Source organism: Toxotes jaculatrix, chromosome 18 (assembly GCF_017976425.1).
Source record: "Toxotes jaculatrix isolate fToxJac2 chromosome 18, fToxJac2.pri, whole genome shotgun sequence".
Taxonomy (NCBI): Eukaryota; Metazoa; Chordata; class Actinopteri; family Toxotidae; genus Toxotes; species Toxotes jaculatrix.
Window position 1 is genome coordinate 1,176,474 of NC_054411.1, and position 19,952 is coordinate 1,196,425.

Sequence of the window (19,952 nt, forward strand, 5' to 3'; positions counted from 1 at the left end):
TACACTGACACAGGTGTTGATAATATTTGATCCACCCTATTTCTATAGAGGAGGGTAAGATGAATAACAGACACCGCTCTGTATAAGGCAGCACCACAAACTACATCCTCCAAAATGACCATACAGTTGAATCAACACAAAGTGAACCCTGAAACCTTTTATTACAGGACAGTTGTATCGGAGTGCATTAGTTTTAACTACAGCAGGAGTTTATGTAGCTGCTGTCTTCCTTGGTGCTTTGCAAGTGCAGCTCTATAAATGAAGGCTGTGTATTAGAGTAAACACACATGTACAGGCTACATATACCAACATCTGTTCTGTGCAGCTTAAACAGTTCTTCATTGTACACCCATATTTTACACCCTTCATTTAAGACTGGAAGCATTTAGAGTCCAGGATCTCGTCTTTGGACATAAAGAAAGTCAAACTTGTGAGGACAGAGACTGGATTATTGCTTTTTGTCTCTGTGTCAAAGACAGAAAGGACAAGTCATGAATTATTGCTGTAACAGAGTAGTGAAGTGGGCTGGAGGTTACTGCCCTTCAAAGTCAATCTACATTTTAAAGTTTCCTTTAAACCAAAAAACCAATGTTCCTGTGAACAGAAACACAGGAGTCTCCTGGATAATCAGCTCATCATCTATAATCATGTTCACCTTCCTCAGTTTGTCTCCTTTACTTCAGGAGACTTTACTTCAAACAGCTGTGTCCCATTTACACACATCCTTCATTCGAATCAGGTTTTGAATCTGTAGTGAGTTCACACTGGAGAAATGTCTAAATTCAAAGCTCCAACAGGATTTCAGGAAACTAGAAGGAAAATATACACTGAAGGACTAACTTCACAACTCTGCTGCTCGTGCTCAACTATGGAAGCAGAATCAAATCACAGATTAGTTAATGCAGCTTTGTAAATCACAATGTACAGATAAAGTTGGAGGTGTCTATAAGAAGAGCTGGAGACACACAGAGAGGACGAGGAGATGGAAGAGGAAGAAGAAGGGGGGAGGGTGAGTGACAGCGACCCCGCTGGTGGTCCCGTTAGAGGCTGGAGATAACAGCGTGCCCAGTGTCTGAATCAAGAAGCCAACGAAGCGGCTCAGTTTGGTGAAGACCTTCACTGTACTTGCTCGTGTTTGACTGGTGGAGTTGGTGTCAGCTGATAACACCGCCGCCTGGAACCAAGAGCCGTCCTGCTTACACATCAGCGGGCCGCCAGAGTCACCCTGAACAAACAGGAAACACAGAAATACTCAGGTCCAACATGCTGAGGGTTTTGTATCAACCTCATTCTGATCATGAAGTCGACTTTCAGTTTTTTAAAATGACAGAAAATAACATTTTTTTTAGTTTCTCTAAAAGTGTTATACAGATATTTTCTTAGTCCTTAAAAAACAGTTTGTTTTATGAAATGAAACTTTCTCGCTGAGTATTGAATGAGAGGTTTGATAGCACTCGTGTGTGTACGGTAAATATGAAGCTACAGCCAAGAGACTGTTAGCTTAGCTTAGCACAGGGACTAGAAACAGCTGGAAACAGCTAGCCTGGCTCTGTCCAAGGCCCCAGCTACCACAAAAATAAATCAATAAAAAGAGAAGGATATAAGGAGGGAATCAGGAGGCTTTCAGGTGGTGGTAGTTGGATTTTGTCACCTTTGGACACAGCCAGGCTGGCTGTTCCCCTCTGTACCGTGCCGCAGCAAGTAAAGACAACATTAAAAATAACAATAATAATCTGATTATTAACCTGCTCCAGGGTAAAATCCTCCGTACAAATGCTCTCAGCTGTCGACGCGTTCCCACAGTCTAACACCGTGGTCCGGAACTCCTGCAGAACTCCTTCCACTAAAGTTGGAAAAAAGGAAAACGGTGAGAAGAGGAACCTGAATCGTACCCAGACTGCCACGTCTCCTGTGTGACTTTACTCTGTTTAATCTAAAGAGGTGAAACGATGCAGAGCGTTAGAGTTTCTGTGTCAAACTGTGTGTGATGGACTCACCCCCTCCTCGGCCGGCGCTCCAGCCGGCAGCCCAGCACGTGGTGCCCACGCTGAAGGTTCGTCCCGTGTCCAGGCAGATGGGCTGGACGTAGCTGGTCAGGGTGGGGGAGGTTGCCAGATGCAGCACTGCCACATTGGACCCAGTGAGGTTGCTCAGAGTGATATTTCTCACATTCAGTGTCACCTCAAAGGGATTTGATCCATTTTGTTTCAAACGGCCCAAGACGACGGTCCATTCAGACGACGTGGGTGAACTGAGGGAGATAAAATGAAAGACATTAAGACTGAGGAGAAGAAAACGTCTCTTACAGATTCAGCTTCGTAGACTTCTGCTCAAAGAACAGGGCCATCGAACATTATGCCGTCCATGGCACCGCTCCACGTGTCTCACCTTGAGAAGCAGTTGGCGCTGCTCAGCACAGAGTTCATGGAAACCAGAGTCCCACCACACACATGACTTCCATTCTTCTGTAGGCTGGCCATCCACGGCCACACACCAGCCGTCGCCACTGAGCTTGCATTCAGGATGCGTGAATTCAGCGGGGCTTGGCCACAGACCACAGCTGGAGAGAAAAGCAAAAGATGGACACGTTTTTTTTTCATGCAAAACCTTGAAAATTCCGTTTTTTAAAAAATCAGACTTTGTTAAAACTCATAGAGATATATTTTAAATTGTTTTTTGTTTTTTTTACAAAATCATATAATCATCTGTGTGAGTTCACTAAGTCTGGACAGGCACTCACGTCTGGGTGTGGATGCTGGGGCCGTGGTTGTAGAGGAGTTGGCTGACGGGTTGGCTGTAGAGGGGGTGGTTGTGAGCGACGGCAGGCCTGGACAGCTGACACTCAGGTCTCCATCAGTCCCATTGGACCTGAAGCTGATGAAGCCCGGCTGGTTGCTGTTGATATGGCTGCTGATCCAGGACTGGTACTGGGACACTCGGGTATACACTCCTGGGAAATTAGGCTTACCACATTCACTTCCAGAACTCACGATTCCCGCCTGGATCCAGCGACCACCCTGCTTGCGCACCAGCGGACCGCCTGAGTCGCCCTGTGAGGAAAGAATCGTTTAGGAGACAGAATCTTTGCAGGAGGTCAAATCTGACACAAACAGAGGAGGTAAAATGATCACCTGACAGGAGTCCTTCCCTCCAGCTCGTAACCCGGCACACATCATGTTGTCAGTGATTGCGCCCACTCCATAGTCACAGTTACACTGTCTGTTCCCCACAACTGGCACCTCCACCTCCCTGAGGGTGAATGGGGGAGGAGGGAGCACTAAAGACACACAACACACGCAGTGAAATAACCTTTAAAAGTAGTTCCACACAAAATGGACTGTTGATACTGAGACTGAAATGACATGCAGCTGTCTCAGTGATGTTTCAGATGTTTACTGATGAAGGTTAAAGACAGAGACACATTTTATCGTTTCTCTGAAAACCCATGGAATCCAGATGCTTTTTAACCCACCTCCAAACTCAATGGTGCCCCAGCCGGTGACCCAGGTGTCTGTGCCGTTGTAGAAGGTGCTGCCGGAGGCTGCCAGGCAGACGGGCAGGATGAAGTTGGTGAAATTCACAGGTGAGGAGAGCTTCAGGAGGGCGATGTCGTTGTCACCAGTCCGGGCAATGTAGTTGGGATGAATGATGATCTGTGTTACCGCCCGAGCCTGCTCATTGGCGGTTAACACTGAAATACTCTGGGTACCCAGAAACACAACCAGACCAGTTGTGGCGTTGCTGAGGTAATGAGAGAGAAACAAAACAGTGCAAATGAAAACTGTTGGTCAAGAGGACGTCTGCAAACACTTGAAGACCTTATCTATAGTTTGTATGGAGTTTGATAGATAGATAATTAATATTACTAATTCTTTCAACTTTTTATATTTATGTGCCCAATAAATGTTTTGGTTCCCTCAGTTTGATAAGTGCTGCTTTCAGCCTGTCACTGAGAGCAGTAGCTCCCAAACCTTCATAACTAAGCTCTGTCTGTTCGTCACCTGTATTTACAGGTTGAAAACAAATCAAAGAAATAAACCATGTTATCAGTTCAAGCAAAGCTTTTCTCCTGTAAAGCTCGTAGACTGCTGACTCTGGATGACTCCACATGTGATACTTCTCTCACTTCACTCCTTTACAAGTAAAAGTCCTGCATGAAAACTCCTACTTACTGACATACTGAGTACAGCACATGTTGCTTTGTGCTCACCTGCGCACACAGTGAGCAGCGGTCAGCACCCACTCATCGTTAATGAGGGATCCTCCACAGAGGAACACCCCAAATCTGTAGAGCCCGGCCTGCCAGGGCCAGCTGCCCGTTGGAGCCTCCTGTCCTCCAACGATCCTGGTGTTGAGCGGAGGCAGACCACAGACTGAAGGGAGACACATGATAAAAACAAGCTGTGTGACGATCATGGTCCTGTGATTTAAAATCTCAGCGAAACAAACTCCTGAAACTACAGTTCTGTGTTTGCTGGGATTTGTTGTGCTCAGCATGTGATGTGCTTGTTAATTAAACAGAGAGACTTGAACAAAATAAAGCACATATGGGATATTTTCAAATTGATGGAATAGCGCAGTCAAAAGAACTTGGTTTTGAATGTTTCACTCTGTGGCCACTACTACAAGGTGAAATGGAATAAACCAGGACAGTGTGATATGAGTGTTTTACAGTGTGGGAAAATAAAAACTTTAAAATCACTCACTTTCTGCTGCAGGTGCTGGAGGGAGGGTTGGAGGGGGTATCAGGATGGGACAGGCGAGGATGAGGTCGCTGTTAACCCCAGGGGAGATGTAGGTGACGAAGCCCGGCTGGTTGCTGCTGATATGACTGCTGATCCAGCTCTGATACTGGGACACTCTGGTGTAGACTGTTGGGAAATTCGACTGGGCACAACCTATTCCAAAACTCACGATTCCCGCCTGGATCCAGGTCCCGTTCTGCTTGCTCACCAGCGGACCGCCTCCATCGCCCTGTGAGGAAACAATCGTTTAGGAGACAGAATCTTTGCTGGAGGTCAAATCTGACAAAAACACAAATATAAAAATAATCACATGGCAGGGGCCCCTCCCTCCAGCTCGCAACCCGGTACACATCATGTTGTCTGTGATTAAGCCCACTCCATAGTCACAGCTACACTGTCCGTTCCCCACGACCGGCACCTCCACCTCTGTTAGGTTTCGTGGGGAAGGAAGAGGCACTAAGGAGACACAAATGCAGTTTAATCAGCAACTTTAACACAAAGTACAGGAACCTGCTATCACTCTGTAAAGCTGCTGTGGTTAAACCTAAGAACACACTGATCAGTACTGGAAACAGTTGTGTCTCAGCAGCTTTCAGCCCACGTGGCTCACCTGTCAGTCCACTGAAGCGACACTTATTCAGTGGTAAATGATCGTCTGTGTATTTATTTATACTTTTCCAACAAATCATGACATGACGTGCAGACGGTGCTTCCTCATGTGGAAGCAGCAGGTGTGACTGCAGAGAAAACTGTCGACATTGTGGTCACGATCTCTCTGAAAATAAATGTAATCCGGTAACTACCTCCTAATGCGATGTCTCCCCAGCCGGTGATCCAGGTGCTAGTGCCGTTGTGGAAGGTGCTGCCTGAGGCTGCCAGGCAGACGGGCAGGATGAAGTTGGTGAAATTCACAGGTGAGGAGAGCCTCAGGAGGGAGAGGTCGTTGTTACCAGTACTGGGGTTGTAGCTGGGATGATTGATGACAACCGTCACGGTCCGATTCACCTCATTGGGGTTGGATCCCTCTTGACTCTGGCGCCCGAGGTACACAACCAGATTGTTTGTGCCGGTGCTGAGGTAACGAGAAGAGGCAGAGAACAGTGCCAAGGCGTGAAAAGCAGAACTGTGGTCACGAGCAGATCTGATCTAGTTTGAATGGAGTTTATCAGAAATGATCCAGAACCCCTCACTGTTTGTGTAATTTACTGTGTTGTACTGTGATTTGATTTTAAATGGATAAAGTTGACAAAGTGAAAACATGTTTTTAGAAATGTTCAGATTTGTAGAAGTTCAGCCCCTTTGCCGGTGGCCACAGCTTCCCGCCTTCTCTCAGGCTTCAACCCGTTTTTAAATCCAAGGATTCACCGACGTTTTTCACCAGCACTGTGAATGTTAAACATGTTCAGTAAACACACCAAGGAGTATAAGTGTTTGTCAAACTGATCGTGAACTCACATTAAGCAGCTGGTAGCAGTCAGCACCCATTCATTGTTAATGAGGGATCCTCCACAGATGTGAATCCCAGATCTGTGCAGACTGGCCTGCCAGGGCCAGTTACCTGGAGGGGCCTCCGCTCCTCCCACAATCCTGGTGTTCAACAGAGGCCGACCGCACACTGAAGAGAGGCAGACGATAAAAACACAGTGAGAAGAAACCACAGACCAACCAGCAACACATTTCACTCTTTCAATATCACAACTGACGAGAGGAAGTGAAGAAGAAGTACGCATAGAAACTCTGACTTACCATCCAGCTGTGCATGAGACTCTGAAAACAGAAGACAAAGAAAAAACAAACTGAATTCACTGATCTGTCTTGTACCAGCATGCGATGTCCTGTGTTCATGGGAGGAATTTTGTGATTGTGAAAAGGTTTTCAGAAAACCTGCAGCCTCTTCGGAGAACTGATAAGATCAGATAAGAAATGGTTTGGTCAGTGTGAGACGGCGAGTGAAAAACAACGCTGTGATGGCGAGACGGAGCTGAGCTGAGAGTCGGACACGAAAACTGACACTGCAAAGCTCCATAAAACTGAGAGGAGCTGCAGACTGAGCTGTAGGTTTATCTACCACAGACACATGAACATCGTTCTAACACTGTCATTTCAGACACAAAGGAGGCTTCACACACAAACTACATCCTTCAAAACAACCACTGCCTCAGTGAACATTATAACCTGCATGAAGGAGGGTTTAAAACACCAAAACTCTAAAAATGAAAATTCAGTGATTTTACTTTTCTGACTCCTGATAAAAGTCACTGAATTCCTCATGAATAAATCCCTTAGAAACACGATGCTCTGTGAGACTGTCTGCGTTAATAAACACAGAATTACCAGGATCGATGGTTTGGTCAATAATTTGATCCCTTTCATTAATTTTCTTTCCACTTAATTAAAAGATGCTTAATTATATTTGTACCATGCTCAGTGTTTGTCCTCTCACACAGCAGTTAGTAGATCTGACGTGTGATTGGTTCAGGTGTGCACGGTGAGGAGGGTCCTTACCTGGTGTCAGGAGAGTCAGCAGAGTCAGCACACCGATCACTCTGTACAGAGCCATGAGTGAAAGTGCATGAAATCACATCTGCTCACATTTAAATAGCTTCTTCTCTCCTCCCTTGAGAACAAACACACCTCTCTGCACCAAAACTACCTGTTCAACAACACGCCCAACAATTTACCACAAATTACATGTTTTGTTTTACATCTGCGTCTACATGGTTTCATTTACACTGACTGAGCTCTGTATTAGCAGCACCTGTACTGTTTAATACAGTGTCCTAAGATCTACCTTTGCAAAGCTCATAACATTCAGGTTTTTGTTGGCATTGTCATCATAACCATATGTTTATTATTGAGCTCATAGTTAAAGTTGGTGTTGTACAGAACTACAGTATATTCAGAGGTGTTCCTAATATTCTGACCCCTCATATAAACTTTGGCCCACTGGACAGAATGTGCTGACCAGTAGTTTGTAGGTTGTCTCCACGATCCAGTGCAGACAGTATGGTGGACTGTAAAATGGCTTTTATGTTTCAGAGTAAGAATCCAATCCAGATTTTTAATTGAGATGATGATGATGATGATGATGATGATGCTCAACATGAGTTTTGTAGGACAACCTGCTGTCTAACCATATTGCTAAGTGTTTATATCACTGTTGTCTTTATCAGATCTCCACCTGCATGAACAGGATTAGGAACATAAAACATCTTTTCCACTGAAAGCCTCCTGTAAACAGGAAAAGGCCTGGTTGGTTTACAGGCCTTTAGAACATGGTATCATCAGCATAAAAATGTACGTCACAGCATTGCGTTGAAACACAGGTATTATTCATGTACAGAGAAAAGAGCAATCGGCCTAATTTGACCCCTGATCGACCTTTATCAGAAACCTGGGGGTTTCATTTCAAACCACTGACAACAACATTCACCTGCTGCAGAGAGATATGACCTGAACCAGTTGTCACCACTCGTGACCTTAACAACAGGCTTCTTCACTTTTACTGCTGATGCTGAAGATGATTGTCAATAGTTCAGTTGCATGAGAATTAGAAATAAGATAAAGAATCAAGCTCAGAAATGACTGATAGGTATTTTCCACCCATTAACAAGGAAGTTTCACAAGGAAACAGGTTTTATTTTCTGTGATTCATCATTAAGTTATTAAGGATATGTGCAAAACAACAGAGTTCCATTGTCCCGCAGCTGACATTCTTCAAAAGGCTCAGATTTCCTTGTGGGTCCTGTGATCTTTATTTTCATTTTATAACATAAAGTACGACCTGCTGATAAATAAATAAATAAATAAATGGAAACTTAAAAAGATCCACCGATACAAGATACACAATAAATGTCATTTTCAAATGTCCATAAAAAGACTTCATAAACGCTGGATTTACCCCTGTGACGCACATAATCACACCAGTGTGATGATTTCTAATTGTGCCTTTTTAGTCTAACATGTTGCATGTAACATGTTGCAGTGACTATAACATGTGCATTAAAACAATCTTGTTTTTATTCATCAGTGGTTTCTGTTGGAACAATTTTTAACTTGCATGTAAAAAGGGGAAATCACACCCTGCATCAAAAACAAGGCAAAATCCCCTTCACTATTACAGTCAATCGTGTCTGGTTGTTCCAACAATCAGTTTCACTGAGGGTGGACTGAATACGGGTAGGATTGCAGAAATGAACAGGTATGCAGAAGTGCAAGGTAATTTTAGGAAGTATCACTGAACTCCAGGAAATTACTTCACAAAAAACAGAACTGGATAAACCAGCGTGACGAGTAAAATAAAAGAGCCGCACATTTTCTGGAGCACTGCATGTCCTGAGTTATTAAACAATTAATATCACAGACTCAAAAGAAAACAAATGCAACAACAAAATCACACAAAGCCTGATAAAACATAAACAACATGATAAATAACATTTTAAAAATAAAATGATTTTCTTTTTTTAGAACTCTATATTAGTTCCAGAGTATTTTATTTAGTATTTTTATTTACAGTTTCAGCTGACCTGTTCTCAGACTGAGCATCAAACAGCACAATTTACACTTTCATATTTCTGCGATCTGGTTCAGCTGGTTTGAATCTGTCAGGAATCACAAACAGGACGAAGCAGCTGCATGTTTTCTGCAGTTCAAACACATAAGTGTTTACATTCAGGGGTGGAGCAAACAAGAAACGATTACCTGATATTTTTTAGTACAGATGAAGAGCTGCATGTGCTGAACAAACAGTGTTACTTTTACTTTATGTGGTGTTGTTGTTGTTTGGACTGCACTGTGTGGGAAACTCAAGGGTGCCGATGACTCTTTTTGTTTGATTAGCTAATAAGTAAATTGAAAACTTTCCCTTTCCTAACCTGTGCTATAACACAGCACAGAGTCTGGACCCCACCGACTGTCAGACTGGGAATGTGTTAGCCATGATGGGATCAGGAAGTCTAACTATCACTCCATGTTAAATATTTATGAACTTACAGTCTCCGACTCTCCTCCGACCGTCCTGCTCCGTCACATCAGAAGGAATCAGCTGAGGTGGTTTGGGCATCTGATCAGGATACGGAGGTCTGACCGGCCTGCAGCACAAACCAGAAATGAAAAGGAATTTCAGCAGTGGTGAAATTAGCAGCTTTTTCAGCAGGACAGTGCTGACGACCGTCGGCAATGAGCGTGTGCATGCAGTCACGACCTGACAAACTGTAAAATGCTAAGAGACTCCAGCTCAGATAAAGTGGTAGAACTCACAAAGCAGCAGATTGCACTCTGAGAAAACGTTGCCCCATGTGTGATGCCATCACCTAGGTACATGAAAAGATGTGAATCATTTCATGTGCCAGTGTCGTACATGGAAATCAAACTTTCTGACTTCCCTCCTCTGTCTGTGGCTCTCAGCTCCAAGCCCACTGGTTCATACTGAAGATGCATTTGTTGGGGACTATTTTCTTCAGTGGATGAATCCATATTTGGATATATGGTGACTATTTCTTCAGGTGTGTGTGTGAGAGGATCAATTCATTGCTGGTTTTGGTCTTTGTTCATGGAATTTGAATCACCAGACTTTAACGTTAGAAAGTGTAGTACATGTATAGTACATGTATAGTACATGTGTATGTGCTGTTATTTTATACCTTCTGGTTTTTGATTGGTTTATTTCATTCTGAGATGTTTTAAAAACAGATTCCTCAGTTTGATCATCTCCGGTTTCTTTGGCCACTTGTGCTTCATCTTTTTCGGTTCTGATGAACGCAGATCCTGATGTTGATCGTGCAGAAGACTAACTCTCAGAAGTTACTGCTCACACCTGCAGGATGATAAAACGGTGACACCAGGGTTGTGTGTTACACTGACACAGGTTTGGTCCACTCCTATTTCTATCGATGATGAAAAAACTATTTAGCCACAAACTGAAAACTGAAACCTTCATGAAGGAGAGTTTATTACAGGACAACTGAATAAGGCTTTCGTTTTGTCTACAGAAAGTGTTCCTAATAAACTTAACCGTCCAAAAATTAAACCGCTAATCCACTGAACGTAAATCCAAACAAATCAGAGCCCAATCCACAAAATCACTGAAACTGTTCGGGAAACAGTGACTGAACGCGAGATGTCCACATTTGTCCAAGAGAATCAGAAGAACCACCAAGAACAAAAGAAAAGAAATAATAAACTGCCACCGCAAACACAGGCTAACTGAATGTTATCTCGGCCAAAGAAACAGAGGAGTACTTAACCGCAGGAGGGTGGAGCGCGTCCCCCACCGCTCCACTTACATCCAAGGCTTCATCCTCTCGCACCGTGTGTCTGTGGCGAGGCAGCGGACACACACGACTCGACTCTGCCGTGGCGACCGTGTCCCAGCCCCCCCCCCACACACACACACACACCTGTGTCTTATCAGGAGCCGGTAGGAGCGCACGCACCGCCGCCCCCACACACACCCGTACATGTACACTTAGACACACACACACACACACACACACACACACACGCACACACTTACAAACACACGCGTCCAACACATTTTCAGTGTATTTGGTTTAATTTTGTGAGGAATAAAGTGAAACAGCTGAATCAGCATTAACTTGCTCCCTCTCGTGAATGAAAGGAGCAGCAGCTCAGGAGGAGGAGGTCACTGAGCCAAACGGAGGAAGAGGATTCTGACTTCATCATCTGAAAGCAGCTTATCAGGACAAAAAGACAAACATTTACAGGACGGTTTTATTGGAGAAGCTTGGCAAGACTTAAACTGATCTTTATCTTTCACACTGCTGTGTCCCTTCAGATGGAAGTTAACGTTATGGTGCAGGAGCTTCATGATAATATGAGGTAGATGATGGACAGGCTGACTGTTGGCAGACTGTGTTACTCAGACCTCCAAAGAATGTTTCTTTGAGTTTTCTATCCATTTTGTCAAGGACTGAGGAAACGACAGAAAGCAGTGTGATCGATAAACATCATCCCTGTTTCAGTAAGTTCAAGTTTTATGTAAATGACGATCATGTCAGTGCATGAACACAACGTCCGGGTCGAATGTCACTGTTGGGTCCCACTCAGCAAATCACTGTGTACGTCAAAATTATATATTAAAAAGATTTCACATTTATCATGATACTGATTCAAAAAGATAACAAAAGCAGTGATGCAGTGATGCATCATGGTCCGTGGAGCTTTAAAAAGCATGAAGTGCTGGAATGCTAGGCTACATATACCAACATCTGTTCTGTGCAGCTTAAACAGTTCTTCATTGTACACCCATATTTTACACCCTTCATTTAAGACTGGAAGCATTTAGAGTCCAGGATCTCGTCTTTGGACATAAAGAAAGTCAAACTTGTGAGGACAGAGACTGGATTATCGCTTTTCGTCTCTGCGTCGAAGACAGAAAGGACAAGTCACGGTTTATTGCTGTAACAGAGTAGTGAAGTGGGCTGGAGGTTACTGCCCCGTCCTCTGAGTAATTTCACACTAATCTAACGTCACACTCTGATTCACAACTTTCATGTGAAGAATGTTGATTTCTTGTATACTAACAGTTATTTATAGTGATGAGTCCACAGCATGGACTGTATACATTACTATTAGCATGGAAACGGGACACAGGATGTCTCCCGTCAGCACAGCGGGAATTATGTGCATTGCCTCAAAATACTACATTACCCAAGAGCCTCAGGGGCCAGAAGCCTGAACTCCGTAGCCCTGAACATGGTAAGAGTTTTTTCAGCTTCGTGTCTCGTTGTTTGTGCTGATGGTCCATCACAGACCGTGGAGGAGAAAATGAACTGAGCTGTTACTGAAGGACTAACTTCACTACTCTGGTGCTCGCGCTCAACTATGGAAGCAGAATCAAATCACAGATTAGTTAATCACAATGTACAGATAAAGTTGGAGGTGTCTATAAGAAAAGCTGGAGACACACAGAGAGGATGAGGAGATGGAAGAGGAAGAAGAAGGGGGGAGGGTGAGTGACAGCGACCCCGCTGGTGGTCAGGGGGGTGGCAGTTGTGGTGTTGGTGCTGTTGTTGGTGTTGGTGCTGTTGGTGGTGGTGGCGGTGGAGCCTGGAGATAACAGCGTGCCCAGTGTCTGAATCAAGAAGCCAACGAAGCGGCTCAGTTTGGTGAAGACCTTCACTGTACTTGCTCGTGTTTGACTGGTGGAGTTGGTGTCAGCTGATAACACCGCCGCCTGGAACCAAGAGCCGTCCTGCTTACACATCAGCGGGCCGCCAGAGTCACCCTGAACAAACAGGAAACACAGAAATGTCCAGAAGTCCAACAGGCCTGGCCTAGCTTAGCTTAGCTTAGCTTAGCTTAGCTTAGCTCTCCAACACAATCATGAAGTCAACGTTCAGTCACATCGTTTTTTTAAAATGACAGAAAATAATATTCTTTTTTTCATCACACATTTGAGGAGCTAAAGAAAATTCTGAATATACATTTTTTTAAATTACAAGCTGTCCTCCAGACCAAAATGTAAATCAGTGAGGTTTACTTTGAATCAGCTGATTTAAAGAGAGACGATGTGAGTTTGCTCTCTGGTAAAACTCTGTGGCTTCACGTGACAGAAAACAATCATCAGAATGATAATAATCTGATTATTAACCTGCTCCAGGGTAAAATCCTCCGTACAAATGCTCTCAGCTGTCGACGCGTTCCCACAGTCTAACACCGTGGTCCGGAACTCCTGCAGAACTCCTTCCACTAAAGTTGGAAAAAAGGAAAACGGTGAGAAGAGGAACCTGAATCGTACCCAGACTGCCACGTCTCCTGTGTGACTTTACTCTGTTTAATCTAAAGAGGTGAAACGATGCAGAGCGTTAGAGTTTCTGTGTCAAACTGTGTGTGATGGACTCACCCCCTCCTCGGCCGGCGCTCCAGCCGGCAGCCCAGCACGTGGTGCCCACGCTGAAGGTTCGTCCCGTGTCCAGGCAGATGGGCCGGACGTAGCTGGTCAGGTTGGGGGAGGTTGCCAGATGCAGCACTGCCACATTGGACCCAGTGAGGTTGCTCAGTGTGATATTTCTCACATTCAGTGTCACCTCAAAGGGATTTGATCCATTTTGTTTCAAACGGCCCAACACGACGGTCCATTCAGACGGCGTGGGTGAACTGAGGGAGATAAAATGAAAGACATTAAGACTGAGGAGAAGAAAACGTCTCTTACAGATTCAGCTTCGTAGACTTCGGCTCAAAGAACAGGGCCAGTGTTTGAATCCAGTTTCAGTCTTTTCCTAAAACAGCTGCTCTCTGTAGTTTTTACCAAACAAACGGGTGGAAATGGTGCGTTTGTTGGGGACTATTTTTGGCGGCGGATTAATCCACATTTGTTGCTCTAGTGATTTTTTTGGGGCAGCAGATCAAACATCGAACATTATGGCGTCCATGGCACCGCTCCACGTGTCTCACCTTGAGAAGCAGTTGGCGCTGCTCAGCACAGAGTCCACGGAAACCAGAGTCCCACCACACACATGACTTCCATTCTTCTGTAGGCTCGCCATCCACGGCCACACACCAGCCGTCGCCACTAAGCTTGCATTCAGGATGCGTGAATTCAGCGGGGCTTGGCCACAGACCACAGCTGGAGAGAAAAGCAACATGTAAACTCAGACCATACAGAGTCGTCATTAAAAGCTCAGGTGGTTTAGTCAGACTTTGTTCAAACCCACAGAACTTTGTTTTCATTTTATAGTGGAGATCCGGAATTTTCCAAAGATACCTGTGATATTTCCGTTTGATGGAACAGTGATATCAGAACAGGCTTTGGTTCGTATGTTTCCCTCAGTTTCAACATCACCAGTGTGGAAAAATGCGTTTGCAACTTTCTCAGGAGAAATTTAAGGTTAAAATCAGTTTTTACAAAGTCTGGACTCTGTGGTCACTCACGCTCGGGTGTGGTTGTTGGAGGCATGGTGGTGGTTGGAGGGATGGTGGTTGGAGGTGGCGGCAGGCCTGCACAGGTGACGCTCAGGTCCCCGTCAATCCCGGTTGATGTGAAGGTGATGAAGCCCGGCTGGTTGCTGTTGATATTGCTTTCGATCCAGCTCTGATACCGAGACACTCTGGCGTAGACTCCTGGGAAATTAGGCTGAGCACAGCCGATTCCAAAACTCACGATTCCCGCCTGGATCCAGCGACCACCCTGCTTGCTCACCAGCGGACCGCCTGAGTCGCCCTGTGAGGAAAGAATCGTTTAGGAGACAGAATCTTTGCAGGAGGTCAAATCTGACAAACGGAGGTAAAATGATCACCTGACAGGAGTCCTTCCCTCCAGCTCGTAACCCGGCACACATCATGTTGTCAGTGATTGTGCCCACTCCATAGTCACAGTTACACTGTCTGTTCCCCACAACTGGCACCTCCACCTCCATCAGGTTTTGTGGTGAAGGAAGCGGCACTAAAGACAAATTCAATCAAAAAAACATGTTACTGAGCATCTTCTGACAATGCTGAAGTTATTTCTGTGCTATTGCACCTCCCTAACCCCCTCTAACCCCCTCTAACCCCACCCAACAGATGATGATAAAATGATCCTACAAACTCTACATCACAGGAAGGTTTTGTTGCTTCTCTGGGTGAGTGAAAAACATTTTTCAGGTTGTGTTCCTGGTTTCTCTGAAAACAAATGTTATCTGCCCACCTCCACTTCCAATGGTGCCCCAGCCGGTGACCCAGGTGTCAGTGCCGTTGTAGAAGGTGCTGCCGGAGGCTGCCAGGCAGACGGGCAGGATGAAGTTGGTGAAAGTCACGGGCGAGGAGAGCCTCAGGAGGGCGATGTCGTTGTCACTCGTACGTGCTACGTAGTTGGGATGAACGATGAACTCTGCTACCGTCCGAGACACCTCATTGTTGTTGACTCCCTCTTGACTCTGGCGTCCCAGGTACACAACCACGTTTCTTATGCTGCGGCAAAGGCATTAAAATCTGAGCTGTGGTCAGCAGCACTTTGGCAGACGCTGAGCTGGATAGATGTCTCACCAGGGAGACATCAGCTCACACGAGTTTGTATCCTCAGAGTCATAAAACATTCTCGCAGCTTACATGTGCTTTATATACTTTTTCATTACTTCAATGAATCCTAATTATATAACTTATATAAATCGTTCGCTCAGATTTTTTCCTCCCAGTACAAATGTACAGCACAGGATGATGTTTCACACTCAGACTCTGAGGTGTATTCCTGTATCTAAGTTCGAGATCGGAGTAATAATTGTAAACGACACCACAGCTGATTTTTACACAGTGTCATGTCTCAGTGTTTCTGAAGTTAAAGCATAGAACAAATAAATAACAAAGACTTTTAAAAAAGGGAAACATGGAAAGTTCATTTCTGAATTTTGGACTGATCCACATGAAGCACTGACCAGCCCGGCAGCAGTTTACAGTCCTACTTCCTGCAGCACAGCATTATCCCAGTGAACCATCAGGGGGAGCAGTTTGTACAGACAGGCTGGGTCACCTGCAGGAACTGTTTGCATTAACTTTCACACAGAGAAGCTTTTTACCTGAGCTCCTTACATTTCAATAAAAACTGGAAAAATGGACATAGTCCAAATGAAAACTTCACAGGGAAAACAAAGTCAAATGGAAATAAGATGATAAACCTTCAGAAACATTTTGTGTCTTTTTCATCACTGTGATATCCTGTCCCATTCATCATCCTGTCCCGTTCACCATCCTGAGACCCCTCAGATAACTCCTGTGACCCCCTGGAGGGGTTCTGACCCCCAGGTTGGAAACCACTGCCTCAGTAAGTCTGTTTAAGCCAGTGCATGTTGTTTCCGTTGCAGCACTACGTTCACTGCTCACCTTGATACGCAGTGAGCTGCCGTCAGCACCCAGTTGTTGTTGATGAGGGATCCTCCACAGAAGTGACTCCCAGAGGAGTGCAGACTGACCTGCCAGGGCCAGCTGCCTACGGGGGCCACCTGTCCCCCAACAATCCTGGTGTTGAGCGGAGGCTGACCACAGTCTACAGAGAGACAGCAGACAGAGTGAGAAATGCTCCCTGTGCCCTGGATCATCACTGCGGATTATGATCCTGAACAAAGTCGCAGTAACATGTTCACAGGTGAAAAATGACGGGGAAAGAAAGTAAAGTACATGTGCAGAGAAACTTTGACTTACCGCTGAGCTGTGAGTGAGATTCTGAAAAAAAAAAAACAGAAAGGAAGAACAGTTGAAACATTTCTGTATATTTAGAGATATTCTGTGATGATCTGTGACAAACAGAAAAGATTTATTATTCACAGATTTATGCTGTGTTTTCGTGTCCAGCCCTCACTGACAGCTGTATAACACTAATGGAACAGCCTGTCCTGATATCTTGACTTTACAATCTGCACAGAAACTATAACTAATGGCTTAAAACAGAAAAAAGAGACGAGAGCTGTGAGTTCGCTGTCAGTCATTTTCTCATCTTCCTCCTTTACCAGCCAACTTTTCCACTGTCATGTTGTTTTAACGGATCTGCTTGTTGCGCTGCGAAGTGAAACCTGGTCTCTGCTCAAACTGGTTTTACTGCCTCGTCTCAGAGAACTGTCTGCACATTGTCCAGACTAAATCTGCATCACTCACAGACACAAACATCCCACCACACTCAGTTCAACGTGCACAAAGTGAGTGTGTCACCATTAAATTCCACTGTAACGACAGTTTACTGTGAAGCGATGTGACAGTCGCCCGGCTCTGCTCCCGGATGACAAACTGTTCAGTCAACACACATTTTTCTTGTCAGTAAATATTTTGCAATCGGGGACTTAAGGAGGCGCGGCTGCATCCATCCACCCGTCTTAACCTGAAACCCACTGTGATGACAGAAACGTGTGGTCACACCATGTTAGTGCAGTGACGTCAAACATCCATCAGCAGAAACTAAAGCGCCTTTAAATGCCTGAAATTAAATTAAATTAAATTAAATTATCACCCGAGAGCTTTATTTTCTAATAAAATGAAAATCTCAGTCAGTGGCTTCTGGTCTTTGACAGAAAATAAACGGTCAGATGAAGCACAGATGAATGTAATCAGTCAGGAGCTATTAAACACTGTAATGGCTTTTAAAACAAACAAATATTTAATTAAGCTTTTTAAGATTTAGCCTCGGCTTCATCAGAGCAAATCACAGGTGTGATGAAGGGAGAGCAAATCCTGTGACCACACAAGCTTCACATTATGTGTCAAAACAAAATTATAATCACTGTCTTATGTCTTAAAAATGGCAATAAACTTCAAGAACAGTTTGAAGAGTCAGTGAAGAAGGCTGTGGTTAAAACGTCTGAGTGACTGTAAAAGATCAGGACAGTTAACAGAGGCTGAACGTGGAAGAGAAGCGGATAAAACAAACAGTAAAATGTGACTGTTTACTTTTTAAATCCATTAAAAATCTTTAACGTGCTGATGGACGAGCTGCTGCGTCTCACATGATCTTTACATAGAAACCAACGTGTTGTCACGTCACTCTTACAGCTTCAGGATAAAGTGCAGCACACGTTTATTCCAGAGCAGCTCTGAATGTCTGTGCTTGTGTTTAGCCTTTGTGTCACAGCTGCTCTCACTTAGCTCAAAGATTTGATTTCCTCCTCGGTGTCTGTCCTCTCCTACAGCAGTTAGCAGATCTGAAACATGATTGGCTCAGGTGTGCACAGTGAGGTGGGTCCTTACCTGGGGTCAGGAGAGTCAGCAGAGTCAGTGCGCAGATCACTCTGTACAGAGCCATAACTGAAAATCCATATCACCTGTCCTGCTCCAGCATATATAACCTTCATCTCTCCTCCCTCGAACACAAACACACCTCTCTGACAAACACTATTACCTGTGCAGCACACGCCCAACACATTACCACACACTCTCACCTGTTTCGCCTCACATCACACGTCAGTGTCTGTCAAACCCAAAACAAAGTGCATTTACTGTTGGACCGTGCTTAAGTATATTGTATATTAAAATATTGTGATTTATTCTGCACCTCATTAACCTGACAGCTGTAGGGAGGTTAGTGTTTTTAAAGATTAAAGCCGTGGTTCTCGTCACAGAGAGGGTTCATTCACACACCTGTCTGAGGACGCTGGTGCTTTTACTGCAGCAAAGAATCTAAAGACTGTTTCCTCGTGTTCAAACCACCTGAGGAACACAAAGACTTCAGTCAGCGCTTCAGTAGCCGAGCTCATTTATTCAAACATCAGTCAATGTTGACATGTCCATTCTCATTTTAAATCATTAGTGGGATGGCAGGTGGGGGCGGAGCTTTCGGTTTTGAATGACTTAAATCAAACAGTTCATCATCAGACTTTGAGCGAACAGGAACAGTTTAACAGCTCGTAACAAGGTGAATCTCACCTGGCGGCATTCCTGCACCTCAGTGAGCGACTGCTGTCCGAGTCCCTGTCTGACATCTTCACCTTTCTTTCACATTCTTTTAATGCTTCTCATTTACTCTGGTGAACAAAACCACAGTTTTATATCATTGTACATTGTTTTCTTTCCTGCTGCGTAGTTTCATTCATAACATGCATCATCATTCAAAGGCTGAATCTCAACCAGCGAAGTAACTGAAGCTGTAAAATAACTGTAGTGAGCAGAAGAGTCAGACATGATGACTGATGAAGTGACGACTGAGTGAAAGTAAAACTGATGAAACGGTTTGGAAAACAGCAGGAATGTGAAGATGTGCTGCAGCGATCGGGATCGGCCATCACTGACTGTGTGACACAGGACAAACAGGAACAAGAGTCGCAAACGGAACTGACCATGGAAAAGGTGTTCAAGCAATAATCAGAATGTAAATGATCGAAGCCCAAACTGACTCGCAGGTCTTTGAACTCATCAACGGACTCTGGACAAAATCTGAAGCTGAAGTTTTTTCACGTTTGACACTAAAGAAAGTTTGTGGTTGCTGTAATAACGTTGATCCTGACTGATAAAATCCTTTCACAGTAAAACCAGGCTGCTGACTGAAAACCCGCCTGATTTATCTGACCGAACTTTGACATAAAGCTCAGTTCAAACCATTGTTCTGCTGATCACAGCACGGTGAACCTGCTCTTTCAAAGATTCAAACATCTGGAAATAGTTTTAACAATGGTCAGCTGAGAAACACACAACACGAGGCCAGGGCTGCACTTTCATACACAACGACTGGCTTTAGCTCTTCCAGTCTGTTGATCATGAAGGAAACACAGCACAGATCTGTTTCTGGAGGTG

General features: G+C 44.5%; 1 protein-coding gene across 1 annotated transcript; it reads right to left on the minus strand.

Annotated features, from left to right (window-relative positions):
• Positions 1-142: 142 nt before the first annotated feature.
• LOC121198240 (transmembrane protease serine 9-like) lies at positions 143-18,518 on the minus strand. The gene is made up of 25 exons (XM_041062228.1): positions 18,414-18,518; positions 16,881-16,901; positions 16,563-16,725; positions 15,394-15,656; positions 15,005-15,150; positions 14,640-14,928; positions 14,163-14,334; positions 13,612-13,865; positions 13,360-13,457; positions 12,656-12,993; positions 9,738-9,835; positions 7,251-7,307; positions 6,492-6,512; positions 6,201-6,360; positions 5,549-5,817; positions 5,056-5,201; positions 4,707-4,974; positions 4,211-4,373; positions 3,473-3,741; positions 3,132-3,277; positions 2,741-3,050; positions 2,389-2,560; positions 1,998-2,251; positions 1,746-1,843; positions 143-1,225 (listed from the first exon to the last, which is right to left on the minus strand). Exons 1-25 carry the CDS (start codon positions 18,466-18,468, stop codon positions 944-946), a joined length of 4,512 nt encoding a protein of 1,503 aa, XP_040918162.1. The 5' UTR covers positions 18,469-18,518; the 3' UTR covers positions 143-943.
• Between the last annotated feature and the right edge of the window lie 1,434 nt (positions 18,519-19,952).

Excerpts from the sequence above, each read along its gene's own strand:
- LOC121198240 (XM_041062228.1), bottom strand. The coding sequence starts at position 18,468 with ATGGCTCTGTACAGAGTGATCTGCGCACTGACTCTGCTGACTCTCCTG. Across the intron at positions 12,994-13,359 it reads AGGATTTTACCCTGGAGCAG|GGTGACTCTGGCGGCCCGCT; the intron begins GTTAATAATCAG and ends CTGTTTGTTCAG. Across the intron at positions 2,252-2,388 it reads AGCGCCAACTGCTTCTCAAG|TTCACCCACGTCGTCTGAAT; the intron begins GTGAGACACGTG and ends TATCTCCCTCAG.